The sequence below is a fragment of the Babylonia areolata genome, chromosome 15, assembly GCF_041734735.1.
Source record: "Babylonia areolata isolate BAREFJ2019XMU chromosome 15, ASM4173473v1, whole genome shotgun sequence".
NCBI lineage: Eukaryota > Metazoa > Mollusca > Gastropoda > Neogastropoda > Buccinidae > Babylonia > Babylonia areolata.
In genome coordinates, this window is record NC_134890.1 from 903,284 (window position 1) to 931,137 (window position 27,854).

At 44.5% G+C, this 27,854-nt stretch overlaps 1 protein-coding gene across 5 annotated transcripts in view; it reads right to left on the minus strand.

Moving 5' to 3' along the window:
• LOC143290134 (N-chimaerin-like) overlaps positions 1–27,854 on the minus strand; it is a 56,108-nt gene that overhangs the window by 20,786 nt on the left and 7,468 nt on the right. Inside the window, exons 1-6 of one of the 5 annotated variants that reach the window (XM_076599424.1) lie at positions 16,944–17,165; positions 12,130–13,029; positions 9,983–10,038; positions 6,801–6,832; positions 5,889–5,999; positions 3,065–3,374 (exon numbers count right to left, since the gene is read on the minus strand). In XM_076599424.1, coding sequence (XP_076455539.1) covers positions 3,065–3,374; positions 5,889–5,999; positions 6,801–6,832; positions 9,983–10,038; positions 12,130–12,304 — 684 coding nt within the window. In that variant the 5' untranslated portion in view covers positions 12,305–13,029; positions 16,944–17,165. Of the gene's footprint in view, positions 1–3,064; positions 3,375–5,888; positions 6,000–6,800; positions 6,833–9,982; positions 10,039–12,129; positions 13,156–16,416; positions 16,609–16,641; positions 17,166–27,854 lie in introns of those variants that run through there. The other 4 variants (XM_076599422.1, XM_076599423.1, XM_076599426.1 and 1 more) reach the window with 4 other exon arrangements.

The following is a 27,854-nucleotide window of genomic DNA, read 5'->3' on the forward strand; positions in this document are numbered from 1 at the left end:
TCAGTTTGTAGCATTTCAAGTACTTCAGCAACCCTAAAACGTTGCCGTCGCTGCCTTGTTCGCTCCACAACATTTGAGAAGAGGCCGCTTTGCTAACAGGCTGGCACGCGAGCAGACGACCGGTCAGTGACTTTGTCAGCGTGTGTGCGAGATGGGCCACACATGGCAGGCTGGCCAATCATACCATTCTATTGTGGAGTGACCCAGAATAGCGCACTCTGCTTGGCTAATCACAGAATCACGTGTACAGCACGTGATGGATTTTTATTTCTTGAAAATGCAATTCCATTCCATTGTCTGAAACCAAATACATTTTATGTAGAAATGCTCACGCATTCCTTCGCCCGGAGAGAGTTAATGTAATGTCGAAGTAGTTTGCGTTATTTGATTGTTGATCTGTGTTCGTGTGTGTATTGTGCTTGTATTGTGCCATGTGTGTGTGTCACTGAGTGAGTGCGTGAGTAATGTGTCTGGGTATGCAGCTTGTGTTTGTTGGTGCATGCATGTGTGCGCACGTTGTGTGTTTTGTGTGTAGGTGTGTAGGTATGTATGTATGTATGAATGTATGTATGTATGTATGTATGTACCTAAATATATATGCATGCGCATACGTGCTTGTGTTCTTTCAATTTCAAATGACTACTTTTTTTGTTGTTATCATTATTTCGTTTTTATCTTTTTTTTTTCTTTTTTTTTCTTACCTGTTGCATTTCTTGATTTAATCAACTGACATGACATGACCTATTTTAACTGTTCCCTCTTACCTATGTTTCAAATTATATGCATATGTTTGTGTGGGGCTGTTTGAGTGAAGGTTTTTTTGTGCTGATGTAAAGTGCACAGAGCTTCAAGAATATGCGCTATAGCAAGAAGTCTTAACTCACTCAGTACGGCCAGTCCTCTCTTCTCCTCTACACAGACCCCTCGGATGTCCAGTGGGTGTCTGAATGACCCAACCTTTAGCTTCCGTCGTCAGAATTGTGGTATTCTTTGTCAACATTCACCTCTTCAGTATAAGAGCCTTCCGCTTGCAATATTTTGATGATGGTAATTGGTGTTAACGTCGTCTCTTTCGCCGTTCGTATGGAGAGAGTTCATAAATAAATAAATAAATGACTGCGCCAACTAATAACATCAACAATAACAATGGCAAATGCTGACTATGATGATGATGATGTGGATACTTGTATCAATACAGCTCATTTCATGAAGCTAAAAATAAACACTGAAATTCAGAACGATGCCCATGACATCAAACAGTCGAACACGGGAATAACCAAGTTGATCATTCCAACAGACTGAAGAACAGCACACAACTCAAATATTTAAAAAATACAACAGACTGACAGAAGTTTTGGTCAAAAATCCAATACCAAAAATCCCCCCCAAAAAACCCCACCAGTTTTTAACACATTTGTTTGTTATTAGAAAACAGGTTTCAGTCAAAAACAAAACTGTGTGCTGAATTGTAAACAGTTCCACCCAAATCAGATAGTCCTGTCAACACTGATCGACATTCCACTACTTCAACGAACACGTAAATATCAGAATCAAAATCACTGATGTTTCTTTGCCCCACCCCCACCCCCCAAGTATCCATTTTGGATATTTCACCCCCAAACACTTGTCCAACACACCACACAGACACCAACATGTCAACAAGATGGCGGACAAAGCCCCAGATAAGAAATGAAGTCAAGATACTGGAAAAACCTTTCTGTTTCATGTGCTGGACTGTCAACATTTCTAGCTAAGTGGTGAATTCCTGTCCACACAGCATCTACATTTCATTATTTGATATCCAGATAACTTGTATGTTCGTAACTGTTTAGCTTCATCATAAAAAAGGTAGTTAACCTGCTTCATCATAAAAAAGGTAGTTAACCTATCGCACACCAAACGCTTCCTTCAGAAACTGACTTTTAAGAAAGATGGCAGGAAAGTGTTGTAAAATACTAGTTATTACCTGCAGTGTGTGGATGTATGTATGAAACGATGTATGTGATATTTTTTACATTTGTATCTTCTTAATATTCGTAAAAGCTGTTGTTGACTTTTACAGTTATGGTCCCCATGTTGTTTACTTGTCTATGTTGTGATAATGCACCTGACCAAATTTCTCCAGTTGGAGATAATAAAGTTATTCTTATCTTATCTCAACTGTGTTGCCAGCTTCAATTGTTCTGGTTTATTCAATTCCCTCTTTTCAGTTCTGCCATCCGGTAGAGTTAGTGCAGAGTGGCTAGTCAAGGGTGAATTTGATTGTATGACTGAGCATACTTGTGAGTGAGCGAGTGTGCGTGTGTGTGTGCGTGCATGCATGCGCATGTGTGTGCATGTGCATGTGTGCATACATGTGTGTATGCACGCACAAACGTGAAAAAGTATGCGTGTCTACGACTCTGTGTGCGTGAAAAAGTATGCGTGTCTACGACTCTGTGTGCGTGAAAAAGTATGCGTGTCTACGACTCGTGCGTGTGTGTGCGTGTGCGTGTGTGTGTGAGCTAGTAACTCACAGTGTGCCTCAGTGTGCAAGCATTTGTGCCTGTCCGTTCGACCACATCTGTGTCATTTCACTCATTTCAGCATCTCACAACACTACAAAAAAACCAAAAAAAACCTCCCGAAAACCAAGCACAAAACCAGCAACATTAGTGGAGTGATGGCCTAGAGGTAACGCGTCCGCCTAGGAAACGAGAGAATCTGAACGTGCTGGTTCGAATCACGGCTCAGCCGCTGATATTTTCTCCCCCTCCACTAGACCTGGAGTGGTGGTCTGGACGCTAGTCATTCGGATGAGACGATAAACCGAGGTCCCGTGTGCAGCATGCACTTAGCGCACGTAAAAGAACCCACAGCAACAAAAGGGTTGTTCCTGGCAAAATTCTGTAGAAAAATCCACTTCGATAGGAAAAACAAATAAAACTGCACGCAGGAAAAAAATACAAAAAAATGGGTGGCGCTGTAGTGTAGCGACGCGCTCTCCCTGGGGACAGCAGCCCGAATTTCACACAGAGAAATCTGTTGTGATAAAAAGAAATACAAATACAAATCAAACCCGTACCACATTATTATCGGTGTTCTCTGAGCTGTCGGTGATGTCTGGACTGACTCCCTGTCGCCTGTAGGTACCAGTGGGCCGGACTCGCAGCGTCTTGTCGTGTCGCAGCCGGCACTGGTTGTAGGTCATGTAAGGAGACTCCTCATACGTGGACTCGCTCGACAGCTGCTTGATGTAGTCGGCCGCCCACAGCTCAATGTAGAAGTGGATGAGGCCATCCGCAACCAGGTCGTAGACCGTGTCGAAGCGCTTCTCTCCGACAAAGTGCTGCCCATCGTAGTACAGCTTGTAGTTCTTGGTCTCTCCGTTAAACCTGAATCATTGAAATGATAGTAGTTATCAATAACAATAACACATTCCTCCATCTCTCTGACCTAACAAACAACATAATCACTCCCTTCCCACCACCCCCACCTCTCTCTCTGACCTAACAAACAAAACACAAACAACATAAACACACACTCCCCCCTCTAACTTACCAAACAATGTAATCCCTCCCTTCCCACCACCCCCACCTCTCTCTCTGACCTAACAAACAAAACACAAACAACATAAACACACACTCCCCCCTCTAACTTGCCTAACAAACAACGTAATCCCTCCCTTCCCACCACCCCCACCTCTCTCTCTCCGACCTAACAAACAAAACACAAACAACATAAACAACACACACTCCCCCCTCCAACTTACCAAACAATGTAATCCCTCCCTTCCCACCACCCCCACCTCTCTCTCTGACCTAACAAACAAAACACAAACAACATAAACAACACACACTCCCCCCTCTAACTTACCAAACAAACAACGTAATCCCTCCCTTCCCACCACCCCCACCTCTCTCTCTCTCTTATCTAACAACACTCAAACACAATTAACACAAACATACTCCCTACCTACCTACCTCCCTCTCTTACCTAACAACCAACACTCAAACACAGTTAACACAAACATTTACCCCAACCCCCACACCTCTCCCGATCTCTCTCTCTTACGTTACAAACGAGACAAAAACACAATTAACACAAACTCTACCCCCCCCACCCCCCCCGCTCCCCTCTGTCTCTCGCTCGCTCTCTCTCTCTCTCTCTCACAAACAAGACAAAAACACAACACATACACCCTCTCCAAACCCCCCTCTCTTACATTACAAACAAGGCACAAACACAACATCTCTCTCTCACAAACAAGACAAAAACACAACACATACACCCCCACCCCACCCCCCTCTCCAAACCCCCTCTCTTACATTACAAACAAGACACAAACACAACATCTCTCTCTTACAGACAAGACAAAAGCACGATAAACACAAACACATACTCCCTCCCACATCTCTCTCTCTCTCTCTCTTACCTAACAAACCAGACAGCAGCGTTATCACCCTACCCATCACGCTCTGTGCAAACCCATCTGTATGATAGCCAGCTGTGTTCCACTAGGACCATCACAACAGCAGAGGAGTTAACTGCCGTCCCGACAATCCAGACAAGAATTTCATTCCAGTGGAGAGTGCCTTGCCCAAGTTACATCCCCTCTCTCTCTCAGCCAAGAGGGCTTTAGGATGGTCTGCATTGGGGATGGTTCCCAAAGGCCCCCCACCTCTCTCTCTCTTACCTAACAAACCAGGCAGCAGCGTAATCACCCTACCCATCACGCTCTGTGCAAACCCATCTGTATGATAGCCAGCTGTGTTCCACTAGGACCATCACAACAGCAGAGGAGGTAACTGCTGTCCTGACTCCTCTTTTCTTCTTCTTCTTCTTCTGCGTTCACTTGTATGCACACGAGTGGGCTTTTGCGTGTATGACCGTTTTTGCCCCGCCATGTAGGTAGCCATACTCCGTTTTCGGGGGTGTGCATGCTGGGTATGTTCTTGTTTCCATAACCCACCGAACGCTGACATGGATTACAGGATCTTTAACGTGCGTATTTGATCTTCTGCTTGCATATACACACGAAGGGGGTTCAGGCACTAGCAGGTCTGCACATATGTTGACCTGGGAGATTGTAAAAATCTCCACTCTTTACCCACCAGGCGCCGTCACCATGATTCGAACCCGGGACCCTCAGATTGACAGTCCAACGCTTTAACCACTCGGCTATTGCGCCTGTCGCTGTCCTGACTATCCAGACAAGAATTTGATTGTAGTGGAGAGTGCCTTGCCCAAGTTACATCCCCACTCTCTCTCCGCCAAGAGGGTTTTAGGATGGTCAGCATTGGGGACGGTTCCCAAAGCCAACTAGCCCCCATGGCTGCAGCACTAAGAGCCATTGCAGTTTTGCCTCCTAGTTTGAGAGTGATAGTCCTTCACAAAAGACTCAGCTGCAAATGGTTTTCCCACTGCAACAGAGAAAGCACTGTGCAATCTGTGCTGACCCATCTGAATAAAGTACAAGATCAGCACTCTATGTTATAGATGTATTCACAGAAATGCCCCTTCCTATCTCTGCGGCTGCCTTCACCTCTACACTCCATCTCGCTCACTATGATCAGCTTCGGATCCACTCTGTTTACACATACCTAGATTCAAACACTTGACTGTTGGCCGCCGTTCTTTCTCTGTCTCTGGACCTTGCATTTGGAATGAACTTCCTCTTTCGCTTCGTCAAGTCTCCACACTCAGCTCTTTCAAGTCTGGTCTTAAAACCCACCTCTTCCCAAAATAGCCTCCCTTGCCTGCCTCTTCCTTGTCTTTAGTTTCTACAGTTTTAGAGTTATGCATGCATGGGAATGACTGGTGCGAAAGCGCTTTGATTTGTCTCTGCACAAGATTCAGCGCTATATAAATACCATTATTATTATTATTATTATTATTATTATTATTACCTGATAGCCAGGGTGAAGGCGTCAGGGGCACGCTCACTCTTGCGCACCAGGTAACAGCCATCGCTGACCAGCAGACTGTCCGCCGCCGGGCGACTGATGTTGCCGTGGAACCTGTTCACAAGCAAAACAAGACACTAGGATACTTACACCCTTCACTGCCATGCCGGTACAGTTCATGGACATGGTGATGTCACACCCTTCACTGACATGCCTGTACAGTTCATGGACATGGTGACGTCACACCCTTCACTGACATGCCTGTACAGTTCATGGACATGGTGACGTCACACCCTTCACTGACATGCCTGTACAGTTCATGGACATGGTGACGTCACACCCTTCACTGACATGCCTGTACAGTTCATGGACATGGTGACGTCACACCCTTCACTGACATGCCTGTACAATTCATGGACATGGTGACATCACACCCTTCACTGACATGCCTGTACAATTCATGGACATGGTGACATCACACCCTTCACTGTTAACGTGTTTGCTGACAAAAAGGTGACCTATGCTTTAGCTCAACAGTTTGCGAGTTTCGTAAAAAAAAAAAAAAACCCCCCAAATATCTGCTGCTGCAACTTATGTTTGCAGCGAATGAATCAATAATACTCTGTGTGTGTGTGGGGGGGGGGGGGGGGGTGCGTGTGCATGCATGCGCGCATGCACACATTACTCATCAGAGGTGTGTGTACATCCTTCTTTTTTTTCTGGACATAAACATGTTAGCATACACATGCATACTTATAATATATACTTTTAATTCACTCATATGTGTGTGGTTTAAATGTTACTCACTCACACAACTGCACACACACAGAAATGCATCTCCACCCCCCCAACCCCCTAAATCTCTTTTGCACACACACACACACACACAGAGAAAACATACTCCTGTCCACTTACTCATTGCCATAGAACTCTGGCTTGTTAGGCACCTGCACACAGATAGGTTCTTCACTCAGCGGACACAATGACACCTCGGACAAAACACGTTCCTGAATGAAATCACCTGGCTTTTCACCCAGCCAACCAACCCACTGACACACACACTGACACACACACACACACACACACACACACTCACTCACACACACACTGACACACACACACACTCACACACACACACACACACACACACACACTCACTCACACACACACTGACACACACTCACTCACACACACTCACTCACAGTCACACACACACACTGACACACACTCACTCACTCACACACACTGACACACACACTCTTACTCACTCACACACACTGACACACACACACTACAAACACTACAACTGACCACCTGACACACACTGACACACACACACTCTCACACACACACACACACACACTCACACACACACACAAACACACACTCACACACACGCACACAGACATGGAAAACAAAGGCTACGGGGACAAATCCAAATATATGTTACACCGCATCTGCTAGCCAGATGCCTGACAGCGGCATCACCAACGGCACTCAACTCGTCAGGCCTCAAGCCCATGCTTATACATTTCTGTTCCTGTTAAAGTGGATTCCTTTTACAGAATTTTGCCAGAGGACAACACTCTTGTCGCCGTGGGTTCTTTATCAGAGCGCAAAGTGGGTGTTGCACAGGGGGACCCTCGATTAATTGTCTTATCTGAACGACTAGACGCTCAGTTTGATTTTCCTGTCAAACTTGGGGGGGAAAATGGCGAGAACGGGATTTGAACCCTGACCCTCCCCCATAGACTATGTATCAGCAGAGGACCATCTTAGCTCTCTCCATGCAAACGGCGAAAGAGACGACGTTAACAGCGTTTCACCCCAATTACCATCATCAAAATATTGCAAGCGGAAGGCTCTTATACTGAAGAGGTGAATGTTGACAAAGAATACCACAATTCTGACGACGGAAGCTAAAGGTTGGGTCAGTCAGACACCCACTGGACATCCGAGGGGTCTGTGTAGAGGAGAAGAGAGGACTGGCCGTACTGAGTGAGTTAACCAGTCCACCTTCCTTCCCAGTCTTTACATGTATTTCAAAATACTTTTTTTTTTAAATAATTTTTCAAAAAAAGGATTAATGCTTCAAAAGTCAGACCCACTGAGGGACAAAGGGAGATAAGCCTCCGACACTGAAATCATATCCACAATGAAAATTTTAAAATGTATGGATATAATCCAGATCATTTTTAGTCCCTAGATACAAGAAACACGCTGTTCATATTTATCTAATGGACTGTGACATCACTCCCTACGATCTCTTAAAATGATTTATCAAACTAAAGGTTAAAGATCCTACTGCCTTTCATGACCACAAGGGCAGTGAATTCATATCCAGTATGTAGGCTTCAGCACAGAAGGGCAGTGAATTCATATCCAGTATGTAGGCTTCAGTATAGAAGGGCAGTGAATTCATATCCAGTGTGTAGGCTTCAGTATAGAAGGGCAATGAATTCATATCCAGTGTGTAGACTTCAGCACAGAAGGCCAGTGAATTCATATCCAGCATGTAGGCTTCAGTATAGAAGGGCAGTGAATTGATATCCAGTCTGCAGACTTCAGCACAGAAGGGCAGTGAATTCATATCCAGTATGTAGGCTTCAGCATAGAAGGGCAGTGAATTCATATCCAGTATGTAGGCTTCAGCACAGAAGGGCAGTGAATTCATATCCAGTGTGTAGACTTCAGCACAGAAGGGCAGTGAATTCATATCCAGTATGTAGGCTTCAGCACAGAAGGGCAGTGAATTCATATCCAGTGTGTAGGCTTCAGTATAGAAGGGCAGTGAATTCATATCCAGTGTGCAGGCTTCAGTATAGAAGGGCAATGAATTCATATCCAGTGTGTAGACTTCAGCACAGAAGGCCAGTGAATTCATATCCAGCATGTAGGCTTCAGTATAGAAGGGCAGTGAATTGATATCCAGTCTGCAGACTTCAGCACAGAAGGGCAGTGAATTCATATCCAGTATGTAGGCTTCAGCACAGAAGGGCAGTGAATTCATATCCAGTCTGCAGACTTCAGCACAGAAGGGCAGTGAATTCATATCCAGTATGTAGGCTTCAGTATAGAAGGGCAGTGAATTCATATCCAGTGTGTAGGCTTCAGCACAGAAGGGCAGTGAATTCATATCCAGTGTGTAGGCTTCAGTATAGAAGGGCAGTGAATTCATATCCAGTCTGCAGACTTCAGCACAGAAGGGCAGTGAATTCATATCCAGTGTGTAGGCTTCAGCACAGAAGGGCAGTGAATTCATATCCAGTGTGTAGGCTTCAGCACAGAAGGGCAGTGAATTCATATCCAGTGTGTAGGCTTCAGCACAGAAGGGCACGGCCCAATCTTCTCTTTCTGCTGTTTAAAGTATTAACTCACTCAGTACGGCCAGTCCTCTCTTCTCCTCTACACAGACCCCTCGGATGTCCAGTGGGTGTCTGAATGACCCAACCTTTAGCTTCCGTCGTCAGAATTGTGGTATTCTTTGTCAACATTCACGTCTTCAGTATAAGAGCCTACCGCTTGCAATATTTTGATTTTGGTAATTGGGGTGAAACGCAGTTAACGTCGTCTCTTTCGCCATTCGTATGGAGAGAGTTAAACCTTCTCTAGCCAAAGTCAGGTACCCATTCGCACCAAGGGCACTTGGAGTAAAGTGCCTTTCCCAAGAATACAACAAACACTGATCAAGCTGAAACAGGGCTCTGAACCCTGACCACTTGTCAACACTGTATCAGATGGCCCACCTGACCAAATCTGCCACAGCTCTTCCAGTCATATATTTTAAACCACAAGTCCCCCCATGCCCCCCAAACTCACACACACACACACACACACACGCACACAATCCACCTCCCCTACCCCTCAAAAAAAAAAAAAAATCTTAAATACACACACACACACACACACACACACACACACACACACACCTCTAAGAGACAAAGTGTGTCCGTAGAAGAGAGAGAAAAACACAGACACGTGTTATGAATGACGCACCTCTCGATGACACGCTACACAAACACACACACACCTCTAAGAGACAAAGTGTGTCTGTAGAAGAGAGAGAAAAACACAGACACGTGTTATGAATGACCCACCTCTCGCTGACACGCTACACAAAAGGGCTTTGGAGCTTCCTGTTGCAATCGGTACACTGTAAACATAGTCATGATCATGGTGAACCACACAGTAAACAGCAACATAGTCCTGATCATGTTACACAAACAGCAACGCTGTTCTGATCATGTTACACACTGTAAACAGCAACATAGTCCTGATCATGTTACACACTGTAAACAGCAACACAGTCCTAATCATGTTACACACTGTAAACAGCAACATAGTCCTGATCATGATGAAACACACTGTAAACAGCAACATAGTCCTGATCATGTTACACACTGTAAACAGCAACACTGTCCTAATCACGTAACACACTGTAAACAGCAACACTGTCCTAATCACGTAACACACTGTAAACAGCAACATAGTCCTGATCATGTTACACATTGTAAACAGCAACATAGTCCTGATCATGTTACACACTGTAAACAGCAACACTGTCCTAATCACGTAACACACTGTAAACAGCAACATAGTCCTGATCATGTTACACATTGTAAACAGCAACATAGTCATGATCATGTTACACACTGTAAACAGCAACACTGTCCTAATCACGTAACACACTGTAAACAGCAACATAGTCCTGATCATGTTACACATTGTAAACAGCAACATAGTCCTGATCATGTTGCACACTGTAAACAGCAACATAGTCATGATCATGTTACACACTGTAAACAGCAACACTGTCCTAATCACGTTACACACTGTAAACAGCAACATAGTCCTGATCATGTTACACACTGTAAACAGCAACATAGTCCTGATCATGTTACACACTGTAAACAGCAACATAGTCCTGATCATGTTACACACTGTAAACAGCAACATAGTCCTGATCATGTTACACACTGTAAACAGCAACACTGTCCTAATCACATTACACACTGTAAACAGCAACATAGTCCTAATCACATTACATACTGTAAACAGCAACATAGTCCTAATCACATTACACACTGTAAACAGCAACATAGTCCTAATCATGTTACACACTGTAAACAGCAACATAGTCCTGATCATGTTACACACTGTAAACAGCAACACTGTCCTAATAACGTTACACACTGTAAACAGCAACATAGTCCTAATCACGTTACACACTGTAAACAGCAACATAGTCCTGATCACGTTACACACTGTAAACAGCAACACTGTCCTAATCATGTTACACACTGTAAACAGCAACATAGTCCTAATCATGTTATACATTGTAAACAGCAACATAGTCATGATCACATTACACACTGTAAACAGCAACATAGTCCTGATCATGTTACACACTGTAAACAGCAACACTGTCCTAATCACGTTACACACTGTAAACAGTAACATAGTCCTAATCATGTTACACACTGTAAACAGCAACACTGTCCTAATCACGTTACACACTGTAAACAGCAACATAGTCCTAATCATGTTACACACTGTAAACAGCAACACTGTCCTAATCACGTTACACACTGTAAACAGCAACACTGTACTGATCACGTTACACACTGTAAACAGCAACAGTCCTGATCACGTTACACACTGTAAACAGCAACATAGTCCTGATCATGTTACACACTGTAAACAGCAACATAGTCCTGATCATGTTACACACTGTAAACAGCAACATAGTCCTGATCATGTTACACACTGTAAACAGCAACATAGTCCTGATCATGGACACTGTTCATCCCCCTTTTCACACACTTACCCACACAACAACAAGAGTTTTTCAAGAGTAAATTTCAAGTCTCATCAAATCCTTCAGTTCAATATCAAATGTTTTATTATAAAGCATGGGGGAATAATCACTACAATAACACTTTTCTAAGCCATTTTGTGCAATACACACAATACTATTTTCACTGATTAAACACATCAAAGTGAGAACAATCTCTGTGAAACTGAAAGTGTTAGTACACATGAGCTTGTGTGTGTGTGTGTGTGTGTGTGTGTGTGTGTGTGTGTGTGTATGCAATGTGCATCCAGGTGTGTAGACGCATGCATGTGCATGTTCTCAAGCATGTGTGTGTGTGTGTACAAAAGAAACAAAGTGAAAAAGACTTGTAATGTTGTACACAGAACATGCAAACCTACAACGAGTGAAAACAACAAAGCCAACACTCACAGTACGTGTTCCACGGAGGCAGCTGGTTGGACTCCCTCTCATCTGCAAGCACAGACACATAGTCATGAGAACGACGCAGACGTGCTCGGCGATTCACCGCCTGGTCCGCAGAGCTCATCACGCTGTTCACAAACAGCGACCGTCGATTGGCCAACGATGATGTTCGAGTGGACATCTCGACAACGCTGTGTTCAGTCAGTGGACGATGATTTCCCGGTGGTCATTATCGGTTGGTTTGTTGACTGGGTGCTGACCGTCCTAACGGCTCAACACCCAGCTGACCTCACTGTTGGACGGAATCAAATCTGGTCCGCTATTACCGCTGAAGCGTGACAAACATTCCCCGACAACGGATCAGAAATCTGTGGTGTCGACCAGTCTCCGACTCTGATCACCTGTCTGTGTGCCTGTGTTTAACACAGATCCACAACCGTTCCCCACATCACTGTCTGCAGTCACGCAACACACTCCCATCTATATACTATACCACTCAAGCCTCTTCTTCCGTTCATCTCATGTAATTGTAAGCCTGCATAAAATTTTCCCCAAGTACAATTCAGCAATTCAACCCTTGTTTGCACACACAATTCATCAACCCTTCTTCAGATCTCTGTCTGCAAAGTTACACCCCACACCCCACTGGTGTCTCCTGATTCTGTTCATCTCGTGTAAGCCTGTCACACAATTTTCCCTGGCATCGTTTGGTGATTCAATCCCAGTTTGCACACGCTTCATTTCACAGTCAAAAGGAACATGTTTCCTGGCATCCTGTTCTATAATCAGCAGTTATGTCATGGGCAACCTGTCCCCAGTTCAAGCTGACAGATCAACGCAGTGACATTTTACAGTCTCTCTCTGTTCTGCTGACAATCCGGTGTTTCACCTTCACCGTCTTCAAACCTGTCCAGGAGAAAAACCACCTCACTTAATTGGTATCCAAGGAAACCAAGGACCTCACTCAACTTTCACCTCATCGGTATCCAAGGAAACCAAGGACCTCACTCTAACTTTCACCTCATCTGTATCCAAGGAAACCAAGGACCTCACTCACTCTTTCACCTCATAAGTACCCAAGGAAACCAAGGACCTCACTCAACTTTCACCTCATCGGTATCCAAGGAAACCAAGGACCTCACTCTAACTTTCACCTCATCCGTATCCAAGGAAACCAAGGACCTCACTCACTCTTTCACCTCATCGGTATCCAAGGAAACCAAGGACCTCACTCAACTTTCACCTCATCCGTATCCAAGGAAACCAAGGACCTCACTCAACTTTCACCTCATCCGTATCCAAGGAAACCAAGGACCTCATTTTACAATCCCAAACTGTCCGCAGGGCGAGCAGAGTCTCCAATGCTCACAAAAATCCCACAGCATCAGTCGTGTTGTTGTGCAGAATGCTCACAAATCCACCACTTTGGGCTGTAGCAGGCTGTGCTCGCAAGGTGCTGCACTAAAGATAGTCGTGACAAAATGTCTACATGTCAAAGCATGCTCTACGTTTCAAATATGCTCACCAGCGACATCAGTAAATAAACATTCACTGCCATTGCACCCACACTGTCTATGAGCACCTGAGGATGAAATACATTTTGCTTTCAAACCTCTTTTTTTTCTCTACTTTTTTGTACAAAGAGTTCACAACACACACACACACACACACACACATGCAGGTACGTATGGTACACACACACACATACATCCACTCAAACACACACATAGTGGCACACAGTCACACACACACACACACACACTCACACAGTGTAACACACACACACACACACAGTGACACACTGTGACACACACATGTACACGCCACAAAGTCTATGTTTTTCAACAGAGCTTCTGATAAAAATTAATGTCCACAGAACGTGAACAATCGAAAAGGAGGCACCAAAACTGGGTTGTTGTTTTTTTCTTTACATCATATCAAACTCAAAGGTGGTTTTCTCTGAATTAGACAAGTTTTGCTGATAACAGTTAAAAACCATATTGTTTTGTCCATCAAAATGCTTAGTTTACATTTTGATTTTGTGGAAAGAGAGAGAGAGAGAGAATGTGTGTGTGTGTGTGTGTGTGTGTTTCAGTTTCAGTAGCTCAAGGAGGCGTCACTGCGTTCGGACAAATCCATATATACGCTACACCACATCTGCCAAGCAGATGCCTGACCAGCAGCGTAACCCAACACGCTTAGTCAGGCCTTTGTGCGTGCGTGCGTGCGTGTGTGTGTGTGTGAGTTGAGCATGCTGCTTTAAAATGAAAGCACTGTTTGCAGTTTCTTTCAGAAAATGTAACTGGTGTCAGGTGCCCAGCTACTAAACATGTTCCACTGGCAGCACAGACATATAATATTAAAGAACAAACTGACGCGTGATGCGTAACAAAAGCTCTCCATGTCCCACAGTCAGACTTTGTACATCCCAGACTTTGATCTGCACTGAAATCACCAAGTGCTCCACTTCACATACACTGCTCACACACACAACCGAGTGCAGTGATGGCCTAGAGGTAACGCGTCCGCCTAGGAAGCGAGAGAATCTGAGCGTGCTGGTTCGAATCACGGCTCAGCCGCTGATATTTTCTCCCTCTCCACTAGACCTTGAGTGGTGGACTGGACGCTAGTCATTCGGATAAGACGATAAACCGAGATCCCGTGTGCACCATGCACTCAGCGCACGTAAAAGAACCCACGGCAACAAAAGGGTTGTTCCTGGCAAAATTCTATAGAAAAATCCACTTCAATAGGAAAAACAGATAAAACTGCACGCAGGAAAAAAATACCAAAAAATTTGTGGCGCCGTAGTGTAGCGACGCGCTCTTCCTGGGGAGAGCAGCCCGAATTTCACACAGAGAAATGTGTTGTGATAAAAAGAAATGCAGATACAATCAGTCTACAGCAAATCATACACCACTTGCCACTGTTCATGACTACATAATAAGTACACTGCCACATGTACAAGTGTAACACTCACACACGTCACTGTGGTTATCAATCTTCACATCCCTCCAGAAAGTATTTTATCTGTTTTTTACCACCACCTGACCAATAATTTCCCTTTAACTAGTTAGAGGTGACAACGTAGTCCTGTATCTTGTGGAAGAGTCCTTTGCTTTTCTCTGAACGTTATCACTGCAAGAGAAATGAGAAAGGCCGACATGAAGAGTGGCCTGATGATCAGTGATCACTGCAAACTTTGAAGTATGGCTTGTGTTAACTCATCAAGTACTGACATCCTGGCGCCCACGACATGCAGGATGCGACCAAAACTTTCCCTGTGGAGATTCCTGCTGAAGGGTCCGACAGATAAAAATGACAAAAATGCATGGGTTTTTTTGGGTTTTTTTCTCAGTCTCAAACAAAAGCAAATTTGGTAACAATGAATAGGACCACAATGTAAAATGTTTGAGCGTAATTGCCTATACATCTGCATCATCAGTACATGTGAGTATGTGTGTGTTTAACCAAAACTTGGATCCCACAACCACCAAAAATGGAGACAGCTGGTGATGAGTTCAGCAGTTAACAGCGCCCCCAATTGGTCCAGCCAAGCAGTAAATGTGTGTGCATCTGCATACACAAGTCTGTGTGTGTGTGTGTGTGTGTGTGTGTGTGTGTGTGTGTCACAACGAGTAAAATAAAAGTCTGCATACTTGGACCAACTCAAGAAACAAAAATTGTGAAAAAAGTGATACCAAAACAAACCACAAGAAATTTCTAAGAAGAGACAGACACAGACAGACATGAGACAGAGATAGATATGAAAGAGGAGTGAGAGAGAGAGAGAGAGAGAGAGAGAGAGAGAGAGAGAGAGAGAGAGAGAGAGAGAGAACGAACTCTGAACTCAGAAGTGAGAGACAGAGGAGAGAGGGGGGGGGGGGGATAGAGAGAAAGGTGAGAGAGAAGAGAGAGGGAAGAGAGAGAGACAGAGAGACAGACAGAGAGAGAGAGAGAGAACTCTGAACTCAGAAGTGAGAGACAGAGGAGAGAGAGGAGGGGGGGTAGAGATAAAGGTGAGAGAGAAGAGAGAGGGAAGAGAGAGAGACACAGAGAGAGACACAGAGAGAGAGAGAACTCTGAACTCTGAAGTGAGAGACAGAGGAGAGGGGGGGGGAGAAAAAGGTGAGAGAGAAGAGAGAGGGAAGAGAGAAAGAGAGAGAGACAGACAGAGAGAGCAATACACTTTACAGTTACACTCAGAGACAGAAACTGAGGCAGAGAACTTGTTCAAGCAAACGCAGCAGACGGATAAGGGGAAGAGAGAGACACCTTGAGACCTAGACACACCAGAAGAAAAGAAGAGAAAAACTGCGGAAGAAACTCTAGGCTGAAGAATATTCAGTCGACTGAAAAGCTTCAGTACCATCCCTGACACCAAAATGTGATCCGTTACACATCAATGCTCCTATGGTCCTTGTGACTCCAACAGCCTGTCAAAATGTCAACTGTCCCACTCACTTATAACACACACACACAAACTCTGCCATCCACCCGCAGAGACCTAACACTCACTCAAGGGAACACAAGACATGCCAATCTACAAACTTCAAGTTGCTCAATTGTTCAAGCCGTAAAACTTCCTCCTCCGTCTGTCTGCCTGTCAGTCACGTTCACAATCTGCAGGCCCATATTACTTCCTGCTTGCGCACACACGCACACACACACACACACACACACACACACACACATTTCAACGTGCAGCCACCCCTGCTGTGTCTCAGTCAACAACACGCACGGCACAACCAGTACACATGTAGTACAGGACACCATGTGACAACAGTCCACATCCCTCAGACTGACGCCAGAACACACACATTTCCAACTGCAGATTTCACTCTGTGACGGGGTCTGACGAGGGAAGCATCGCACAAGGAAGAAGAAGCAGCACTGGCTGTCTGTCAGCACAGAGCAGTGAAGACCCCAGTGAGTGACACAGGGACGGGGCCACTGAGGGCAGACGGGATCCTTTCCTCGTGTCCTGGAACAGACCTTGCTGCACCTCTTTCTCCGCTCTACCCTCTTACCGTACTCCCTCTTCTAAGGGGGATCTGGCAGACAGGGAAAGAAGACTACAGACACCACACCACTGAGTGGACAGAGAGAAACTTTGCCAACAGTCAGGCCCTACTATCCCACGTCTGCCAGGAATGGAGACAGCTGATGATGTGTCCAGCTGGGCAGCTTCCCCACCCACCACCAAGCCGGGTTGTGGCAGTCGGCTATCAGATCCCAAACATCTCTTCCCAACCCCATCAAATCTGCCTTGCCCCACCTACAACCAATCCACTGAATAACAGTCGCAAAAGAACTCAAATGCAAATACAGGTCTGCAAGAACGCAAACAAACACAGGTCTGCAAGAACACAAGCACAAATACAGGTCTGCAAGAACACAAACACAGGTCTGCAAGAACACAAACACAGGTCTGCAAGAACACAAACACAGGTCTGCAAGAACACAAACACAGGTCTGCAAGAACACAAACAAACACAGGTCTGCAAGAACGCAAACACAGGTCTGCACAAGCACATACAGGTCTGCAAGAACACAAACACAGGTCTGCAAGAACACAAACACAGGTCTGCACGAACACAAACACAGGTCTGCAAGAACACAAACAAACACAGGTCTGCAAGAACACAAACACAGGTCTGCACGAACACAAACACAGGTCTGCAAGAACACAAACAAACACAGGTCTGCAAGAACACAAACACAGGTCTGCAAGAACACAAACAAACACAGGTCTGCAAGAACGCAAACACAGGTCTGCAAGAACACATACACAGGTCTGCACGAACACATACACAGGTCTGCACGAACACAAACAAACACAGGTCTGCACGAACACAAACAAACACAGGTCTGCAAGAACACAAACACAGGTCTGCAAGAACACAAACAAACACAGGTCTGCAAGAACACAAACACAGGTCTGCACGAACACAAACAAACACAGGTCTGCAAGAACACAAACAAACACAGGTCTGCAAGAACACAAACACAGGTCTGCAAGAACACAAACACAGGTCTGCAAGAACACAAACACAGGTCTGCACGAACACAAACAAACACAGGTCTGCAAGAACGCAAACACAGGTCTGCAAGAACACAAACACAGGTCTGCACGAACACAAACAAACACAGGTCTGCAAGAACGCAAACACAGGTCTGCAAGAACACAAACACAGGTCTGCACGAACACAAACAAACACAGGTCTGCAAGAACACAAACACAGGTCTGCACGAACACAAACAAACACAGGTCTGCACGAACACAAACAAACACAGGTCTGCAAGAACGCAAACACAGGTCTGCAAGAACGCAAACACACGTGTGCAAGAACGCAAACACACGTGTGCAACTGCAAGAACACAAACAGGTCTGCAAGAATGCAAACACACGTGTGCAAGAACGCAAACACAGGTCTGCAAGAATGCAAACACACGTGTGCAAGAACACAAACACAGGTCTGCAAGAACACAAACACAAACACAGGTCTGCAATTACACAAACACACACTAACACACGTCTGCAAGAACACAAACAATCGCAAACACAGGTCTGCAAGAACACAAACAATCGCAAACACAGGTCTGCAAGAACACAAACAATCACAAACACAGGTCTGCAACAACACAAACAATCACAAGCACAGGTCTGCAAGAACACAAACATCACAAACACAGGTCTGCAACAACACAAACAATCACAAGCACAGGTCTGCAAGAACACAAACATCACAAACACAGGTCTGCAAGAACACAAACAATCACAAACACAGGTCTGCAAGAACACAATCGCAAACACAGGTCTGCAAGAACACAAACATCACAAACACAGGTCTGCAAGAACTCAAACAATCGCAAACACAGGTCTGCAAGAACACAATCGCAAACACAGGTCTGCAAGAACACAAACAATCACAAACACAGGTCTGCAAGAACACAAACAATCACAAACACAGGTCTGCAAGAACACAAACAATCGCAAACACAGGTCTGCAAGAACTCAAACAATCGCAAACACAGGTCTGCAACAACACAAACAATCGCAAACACAGGTCTGCAACAACACAAACAATCGCAAACACAGGTCTGCAACAACACAAACAATCGCAAACACAGGTCTGCAAGAACACAAACAATCGCAAACACAGGTCTGCAACAACACAAACAATCGCAAACACAGGTCTGCAAGAACACAAACAATCGCAAACACAGGTCTGCAACAACACAAACAATCGCAAACACAGGTCTGCAACAACACAAATCGCAAACACAAGTCTGCAACAACACAAACAATCGCAAACACAGGTCTGCAACAACACAAACAATCGCAAACACAGGTCTGCAAGAACTCAAACAATCGCAAACACAGGTCTGCAACAACACAAACAATCACAAACACAGGTCTGCAACAACACAAACAATCACAAACACAGGTCTGCAAGAACACAAACAATCACAAACACAGGTCTGCAACAACACAAACAATCGCAAACACAGGTCTGCAAGAACACAAACAATCACAAACACAGGTCTGCAAGAACTCAAACAATCGCAAACACAGGTCTGCAACAACACAAACAATCGCAAACACAGGTCTGCAAGAACAGAAAAACAGCAGAGACATCCACCCTATCCACACACATCACATTCACATGCTGACACTGTTTGAAAAAAAAAAAAAGGTCTCTCTCCGTCTCACAACTACATGCATGGAAGCATGCTGGCACTAGTGGCAGAGAGAGTATATTCCCTAACCTTTTATTTACCTGTGTGCTAGCTGAATCGGTAGCATAAGCATCACTGACTTGAAGTTGTGTGCCTTGTGTAATGGAGAGAGTTACCACCCTTTACTATTTGTTAATCATATCGTTTCCTGGCCCATTATTTGTATAATTTCCAGTGGATAAACTACCGAGGCAACCATGTATTTGTTCTGTATTGTCCATGTGTTCTGTGTGGCTTATTCAGGATTAAAGAGGCCATGCCAGTCTTGAATAAAAGCTAATTTGTGTTTGCACATTTCTTCTGTCTTTGCTGCTGTGTGCACATGTCAAATGATTGGTACAAGGACAGGCCTGGTGCTTTTTTTTTTTTTTGAGGAAGTGTCAGGGTTTGTTCCAATGTACCTTTTATTTACCTGTGTGCTAGCTGAATTAAGCAGCACTGACTTGAAGTTGACTATCTTCCCTGTTTTATCACACTGACCGGCTCTATGCTGAGGTGAGGGCCTCACTACAGCGCATCACTGGCCAAAAAGAAACACCTGAAGCTCTGATCACAGAACTGGGTCACAGATCACTCTTGATTCATGTGCCATCAATCTTGCCAGTTTCTGTCAATTTTGTAAATGTTTTATTATCTACATATGTAAAAGTGTGAATTAAAAATCAGAATATTCAATATTTCTTCCAAGTTCAATGTTTACCTGATGTGTTTCTGGTGATAGGAAAAAGAGAAAGACGCCATTTCCCTGTTCCACACAAGCTTAAAAACAGAAGTCAAACAGTTTCTTGCATCTATGCCATTCACACATTTTGATAAATTAACTTCTTCTTTTTTTCCTTTATAGAATAACACATTTTCTTATGTAATTTTCAAACCCTGACAACAAGCACTTCAAGAAAGTTCCAACCGTAGACAGATGGACAATGTGTGTCCGAAAGTTGTTCAACCCTTTTAAATCTCGTCTCAAAACTCACCTTTTCCCTCAGCAGCAAGTTAAATTGTGGCAGGTCCACTTCCTTTGCATTAGCTGTGCTTGACTATGTATGTATACATATGTATGTGTACATAACTACATGCATGTATATGAATATGTATTGTGTGTGCGTGCGTTTATGTAAGTTTGTGCCTGCCTATGTGTGCGTATATGTTAGGGTAGCTGTTAGATACACATGTATTGTTAAAATATATGTATGCAGTGTGTGTGTGTGTGTGTGTGTGTGTGTGTGTGTGTGTAGTCATATTTTGGTATATATGTTAACAAAGCGTTTTTGTTAAGCACCTAGAGCAGATTTCTGGATAGTGTGCTATTTAAGTATCCATTATTATTATTATTAACCCTGGGTCACAAAATATGAAGTTTCCAACATATTCCATGCATAGTAATCATAGCAACAGTCCCGAAAATAAGGTCTGAGTTGTGTCCTTCAAATTCCATTCAGAAAAGTATAGATGGATCTTCGTTCCTATTCCTGAGTGTATCAGAAGGAAAAAAAAAAACATCCATCTCCACATTTGCAATACTTGAATCCTGTCCGTAACATAAAAAAATTAGTATAAAAATAAAGACAAAGAAATGTGCAGCATATTATTTTTTTGTGATATAGCTTCCTGAGTTGGGAAGTGCAGAAATGGAGGAAATGAAACCTGCCAATGAGCCATGTCGTATGTTAGTTTTCCCATGCGAAAACACAAAACAACTGGTTCAGCCAACCAATGAAAGGCTAACGGCACTGGTCTGTGTCAAATGTTACACATCAGTGACATCACAAGATTTCAACTTTTGTTACATGTGTGTGTGTGTGTGTGTGTGTGTGTGTGTGTGTGTGTTCAAGTGCTGTGTACTCTTAGTGTGTGTATGTGTGTGACTGTGTGTATACATGTGTGTGTATATATATAAATGTGCATGTGTGTACACACGTGTGTGTATATATATATAAATGTGCATGTGTCTCTGTACGTGTGCACGCGTATGTGCATGAGCATGTGTATGTGTGTGTGTGTCCACATGTGTATGTAAGTAACACTTTGCATTTGTCAGGAACAGTACGGTAAAACTCCAAGCCCCACAGCCAAGCACAGCATGACAGTATCGCAGTGGGAACACCTCCTGAACTAGCCAGCCCCCTCAGACGCTGGCCCAGTGACTGATTCAGGAAGGAAATCACACTTCACCCTCTCTGTCACCCTTCTTCAATGGTCCTACCACCACCACCCATGATCTCTCGCTCCCTGTCTCAGCGTCGTCGGTGTTGGCTGTCAAACGTCTTCTGATGCCTCATTCAAATAAACGCTTTTGTTTCGCCGTGTATCAGCGCCCAGTTACAAATGAGTGGGGAAGGAAGTAAGTATGAATCAAATGAACACTGACCAAATAAAAGCACTGAGTTACAATGAGTGGGTAAGTAAGAGCACTCAGTTACAATGAGTGGGTAAGTAACTTAGTATGAATCAAATGAACGCTAAGCCAAATAAAAGCGCTTGGTTACTGAGAATGTGTGGATAAGTTAGTAAAGGCAGAGATATTCTATTATGTAGTCTTGAAAATTAACACTGATCTATTGCCAAATAAAAGCACTGTGTTACAGTGAGTGGATAAGTTAGTAATGCCACACAGATAATCTAGGATTCAAATGAAAACTGTAACCAAATACAGGCACTGGGTTACAGTGAGTGGGTCAGTTAGTAATGCCACAGATAATCCATGATTCAAACGAACGCTTTAACCAAATAAAAGAACTGGTTACTGAGAACAAGTGTGCATGTTAGCAAAGGCACAGATATTCTGTGAAGTATGATTCAAATGAACACTTATACCACAGCCAAATAAAGGCCATATGGTTACAATGAATGGGTAAGTTGGTAGGGACACAGATAATCCGATCAAGCAGAGGTAAATCTCAATGTCGACACTGTGTAATCTTCCCAAATCTGGCCCCTCTGTGTGTGTGTGCGTGCGTGCATGCGTACGTGTGTGTGTGTGTGTGTGCACACATGTATGTGAGTGCCTGCATGCACGAGTGTGTGCTAGTGTGTGTGCATGCATGTGCATGTGAATACCTGGCAAGAGAAAGACATACAGCGTGTGTGTGTGTATGACTAAGCTTTGCTACTGAAACTGAACAGTATTTTAAAAACTCGTTTTTCTTACCACTATTTTTCTTTCCTTACAATCTTCAGATGCATCAGTAAACAGTATTCATCACACACACACACACACACACACACACAAATGCGCGCGCACGCACACACACAAATGCGCGCGCATGCGCACACACACACAATCTTTTTCTCATTACCACCCACCGAATGCTGTGACACTGACACACAAACCTCTCTTTCTAGAGATTATACAAGTACTACTCTTCAAGTTCAGTTTGTTTTCTCTTCATTCAGATTCCAAGGGCCGCAATCTGTTCCAGCAAGCAAGCAAGCTCACTTGAAATGCACCCTGCGCAATCAGAACCACTCACATCCACTAGGGTTAATCACCATTCTTAAACACGTGTTTCATATATGTGAAACTGCATGTTTGGTGCATTTCTGTTATGCATGTGTGGGTGTATGTGTGAATGTGTGTCTTCATATTTTACATTTATTCACTTATTTATCACCATTGTTGTCTTATTTATTTATTTATTTATGTTTTATTATTATCATTTTATTAGCATTACTAATATTATTACTACTACCTTTTTCTATATCATAATTATTATTTATTTATTTATTTATTTATTTATGCAAGCTTATCTATTATTTATTCCCCCGTTTTTTTTGTTTTTTTTGTTTGTTTTTTCTCAAGGCCTGACTAAGCGTGTTGGGTTACGCTGCTGGTCAGGCATCTGCTTGGCAGATGTGGTGTAGCGTATATGGTTTTGTCCGAACGCAGTGACGCCTCCTTGAGCTACTGAAACTGAAACTGAAACTGAAACATGTGTGGTTCGTCCGTCGGGATCGACGAGGGCCATCTAGTCATCCTGGGGGTGGGTAGGTTGGGCTCTGTGGGTGCGCAGATGACTGGTCAGGCCAATCCGCGCCTGGAAGGTTCTGACGCAGTGTGGATAGGGGATGGTGGCGGCTGTCAGGGACTTGCTGGCACTGCTTTTTCTGGCCTGTCTGCGTTGCTCTGCTGCAGCGATTCTGTTGGCCTCACAGGATTTGGCGCCTTCGTGGGCAGCTGAACGCCACTTTGGTCTGTCCATTGCATTCAGCTCCCATGTGTTGTGGCTGATGTTGATGGCCTTCAGAGAAGCTTTCAGAGTGTCTTTGAAGCGCTTCTTTTGGCCTCCATGGGAGCGCTTGCCATGTTGGAGTTCACCGTACAGCAGCTTCTTGGGGAGCCAGTGGTCTGGCTTGCGAACTACATGGCCTGCCCAGCACAGCTGGGCCTGCATCAAGATGGTGTATCCATATAATCAAACCCTTTGAGTCTATTTTTTTTCCTTTTTTTTTTTTTTTTAATACAGTGCAAAAGCTAGAAATGTGTGTGTGAGAGCGAGAAGATTACTCAAGAGTAACTTCAGTAAGCGCATCAAATTTAGATTAACTTGTGAGAGTGTGAAACAATTCTCTCAACATTTGAGTGGAGGATGGGGGGAAAGAAGGGTGTGAGAGAGAGCGACAGACGGGGAGAGATATGTGAGAAAGCAAGGAACACAAAGAGAGAGAGAGAGAGACACACACACACACACACACACATACAGAGAGAGACAGAGAGAGAGAGAGAGACACACACACACACACACACACACAGAGTGACACACACACACACACACAGAGTGACACACACACACACACACACACAGAGAGACCGCAACTCAGACAAGACAAAGCCAGTAAAAGCTGTCTAAGTTAACAACCTATACTACCTGGAATAAACTAAAGTAGTGGGGGGGAGGGAGCCAACAGCTGAAATGGGAGATAAACAGGAGAGACAGCAACAGCAGGAAAGGGGCTTCAAGGAGGGTGGGGTGGGGGTGGGGGGGGGGGGTGGGAGGGTGCCAGGGGTGGAGGGGCCGCCACTGGAGAGAGAGAGAGGAAAAGTGAGAAAGGTGGGAAAGAGTGGCAGGATGAGAGAGCTTGAAGTGCAGAGAGAGAGAGAAGGAAAGAAGGGATATGTGTGTGTGTGTGTGTGTGTGTGTGTGTGTGTGTGTGTGTGTGTCTGTGTGTGTGTGTGTGTGTGTGTGTGTGTGTCTGTGTGTGTGTCTGTGTGTGTGTGTGTGTGTGTGTGTGTGTGTGTGTGTGTGTGTGTGTGTGTGTGTGTGTGTGTGTGTGTGTGTGTGTATGTCTTAGGGGCAGAGAGAGAAGGAAAGAAGGGATATATGTGTGTGTGTGTGTGTGTGTGTGTGTGTGTGTGTGTGTGTGTGTGTGTGTGTTAGGGGCAGAGAGAGAGAAGGAAAGAAGGGATATATGTGTGTGTGTGTGTGTGTGTGTGTGTGTGTGTGTGTGTGTGTGTGTGTGTGTGTGTGTGTGTGTGTATGTGTGTGTGTGTGTGTGTGTGTGTGTATGTGTGTATGTCTTAGGGGCAGAGAAAGAAGGAAAGAAGGGATATATGTGTGTGTGTGTGTGTGTGTGTGTGTGTGTGTGTGTGTGTGTGTGTGTGTGTCTTAGGGGCAGAGAGACAAGGAAAGAAAGGATATATATATATATATATGTCTTAGGTGCAGAGAGAGAAGGAAAGAAGGGATATATATATGTGTGTGTGTGTGTGTGTGTGTGTGTGTGTGTGTGTGTATGTCTTAGGGGCAGAGAGAGAAGGAAAGAAGGGATATATGTGTGTGTGTGTGTGTGTGTGTGTGTGTGTGTGTGTGTGTGTGTGTGTGTGTGTGTGTGTGTGTGTGTGTGTGTCTTAGGGGCAGAGAGAGAAGGAAAGAAGGGATATATATATATATGTATGTATGTATGTCTTGGGGGCAGAGAGAGAGAGAGATGGACTGACAGACACTAGTGACAGGCAGACAGAGCAGGCCGACAGAGACATAAAAGACAAACATGCAGGCAGATGCAAAATGGGGGCTCTACAGGCAGACAGACAGAGAGAGAGAGAGAACACACTGAACACTGACAAAAACATTTCATTCATTTTCAGTGTTCACAGAGAGAGAGAGAGATGGGGGGCTCTAGAGGCAGACACAGAGAGAGAAATGGAGAGAGAGAGAGATGGGGAGAGAGAGAGAGATGGGGGGCTCTAGAGGCAGACAGAGAGAGAAATGGAGAGAGAGAGAGAGATGGGGAGAGAGAGAGAGATGGGGGGCTCTAGAGGCAGACAGAGAGAGAAATGGAGAGAGAGAGAGATGGGGAGAGAGAGAGAGATGGGGGGCTCTAGAGGCAGACACAGAGAGAGAAATGGAGAGAGAGAGAGAGGGGGAGAGAGAGAGAGATGGGGGGCTCTAGAGGCAGACAGAGAAAGAGAGAGAGACAGAGAGCTAGAGAGAGAGAGAGAGAGAGAAGATAGCTAGAGAGAGGGGAGAGAGAGAGAGGGGGAGAGAGAGAGAGGGAGAGAGAGAGGGAGAGAGGAGAGCTAGAGAATGAGAGAAAGAGAGAGAGATAGAGAGAGCTAGAGCTAGACAGAGGGAGGGAGGGAGGGAGAGAGAGAGAGAGGAGAGAAAGAGAGAGAGGGAGGTTGAGCTCAGTGTTTCACCGTGAGAAGAGTGCAGTTTCAACTAATTCAAGAAAAACTTTTTTTTTTCCCCTCCAGGGTTTTGTCTCTTTGAACACACAGATGAACCCCAATCACTATCAGTACAAACTGTCACAAAACGTCAGACAAGAGAAGTGAAAGCTGTGAACAAATTCAGTCCTCAGACTCCCAGATAACAACTGTGGGAGTGGGGTGGGTGATGTTTCACTGGTTTGGAAATAGCTTTTTTTTTGTGAGCTACTCAGTATCTTAACTCTCTCCATACGAACGGTGAAAGAGAAGACATTAACAGCGTTTCACCCCAATTACCACCATCAAAATATTGCAAGTGGAAGGCTCTTATACTGAAGAGGTGAATGTTGACAAAGAATACCACAATTCTGACGACGGAAGCTAAAGGTTGGGTCATTCAGACACCCACTAGACATCCGAGGGGTCTGTGTAGAGGAGAAGAGAGGACTGGCCGTACTGAGTGAGTTAACATTTCTATCAATATTCCTGTGTCATGAACATTCATACCAGAAGATGTATTGTTCAATGCTGTCAGAACCACAGGGAGAGGGCTCAGACGCACATCACCATGCTTATGCCAAGCCCGGCTGTGTGAACGAAGCGGCTTCAGAGCAGAGGGCACGGTAGGCGGACACACATCACATGATTTCACCACAGCAATCACAGCTAATACTCAGCGCGACCCCCGCAATTTACAGCTGCTCCTGCTGTTGCAGCCATTCCCAACGCTTCTAAACCCTGTTGTTAGTTTTCTCTGCGTCTTTTTTTTTCTTTTCTTTTTTTTCCCCATCAGTGGAGGATTTCAAACTGAGCGCTTGCTGACTGTCAGCACAGACAGAGAGAATGTCAATGCATGTGACAGCCAAGTGGCCAGAACGCTTCACTTTCACTGCTTTACTCCTAGGGTCCTGGGTCGGATTCCCCAGCTGCTCGGTTTAACTCGCTCAGTACGGCCAGTCCTCTCTTCTCCTCTACACAGATCCCTCGGATGTCCAGTGGGTGTCTCAATGACCCAACCTTTAGCTTCCGTCATCAGAATTGTGGTATTCTTTGTCAACATTCATCTCTTCAGTATAAGAGCCTTCCGCTTGCAATATTTTGATTATGGTAATTGGGGTGAAACGCTGTTAACGTCGTCTCTTTCGCCGTTCGTATGGAGAGAGTTAAGGATGATCTAAAGAGATTTTACCTAACTCCCGGATCAACAAATCACAGACCTGCTAGTGCCTGAAACCCATGTCAGTTTTTGGTGGGGGTATGGAAACACAAACGTACCCACTATGCACATTCCATAAAAATAGAGTACGACTGCCTACATCAGTAAATGGCAGGATAAAAT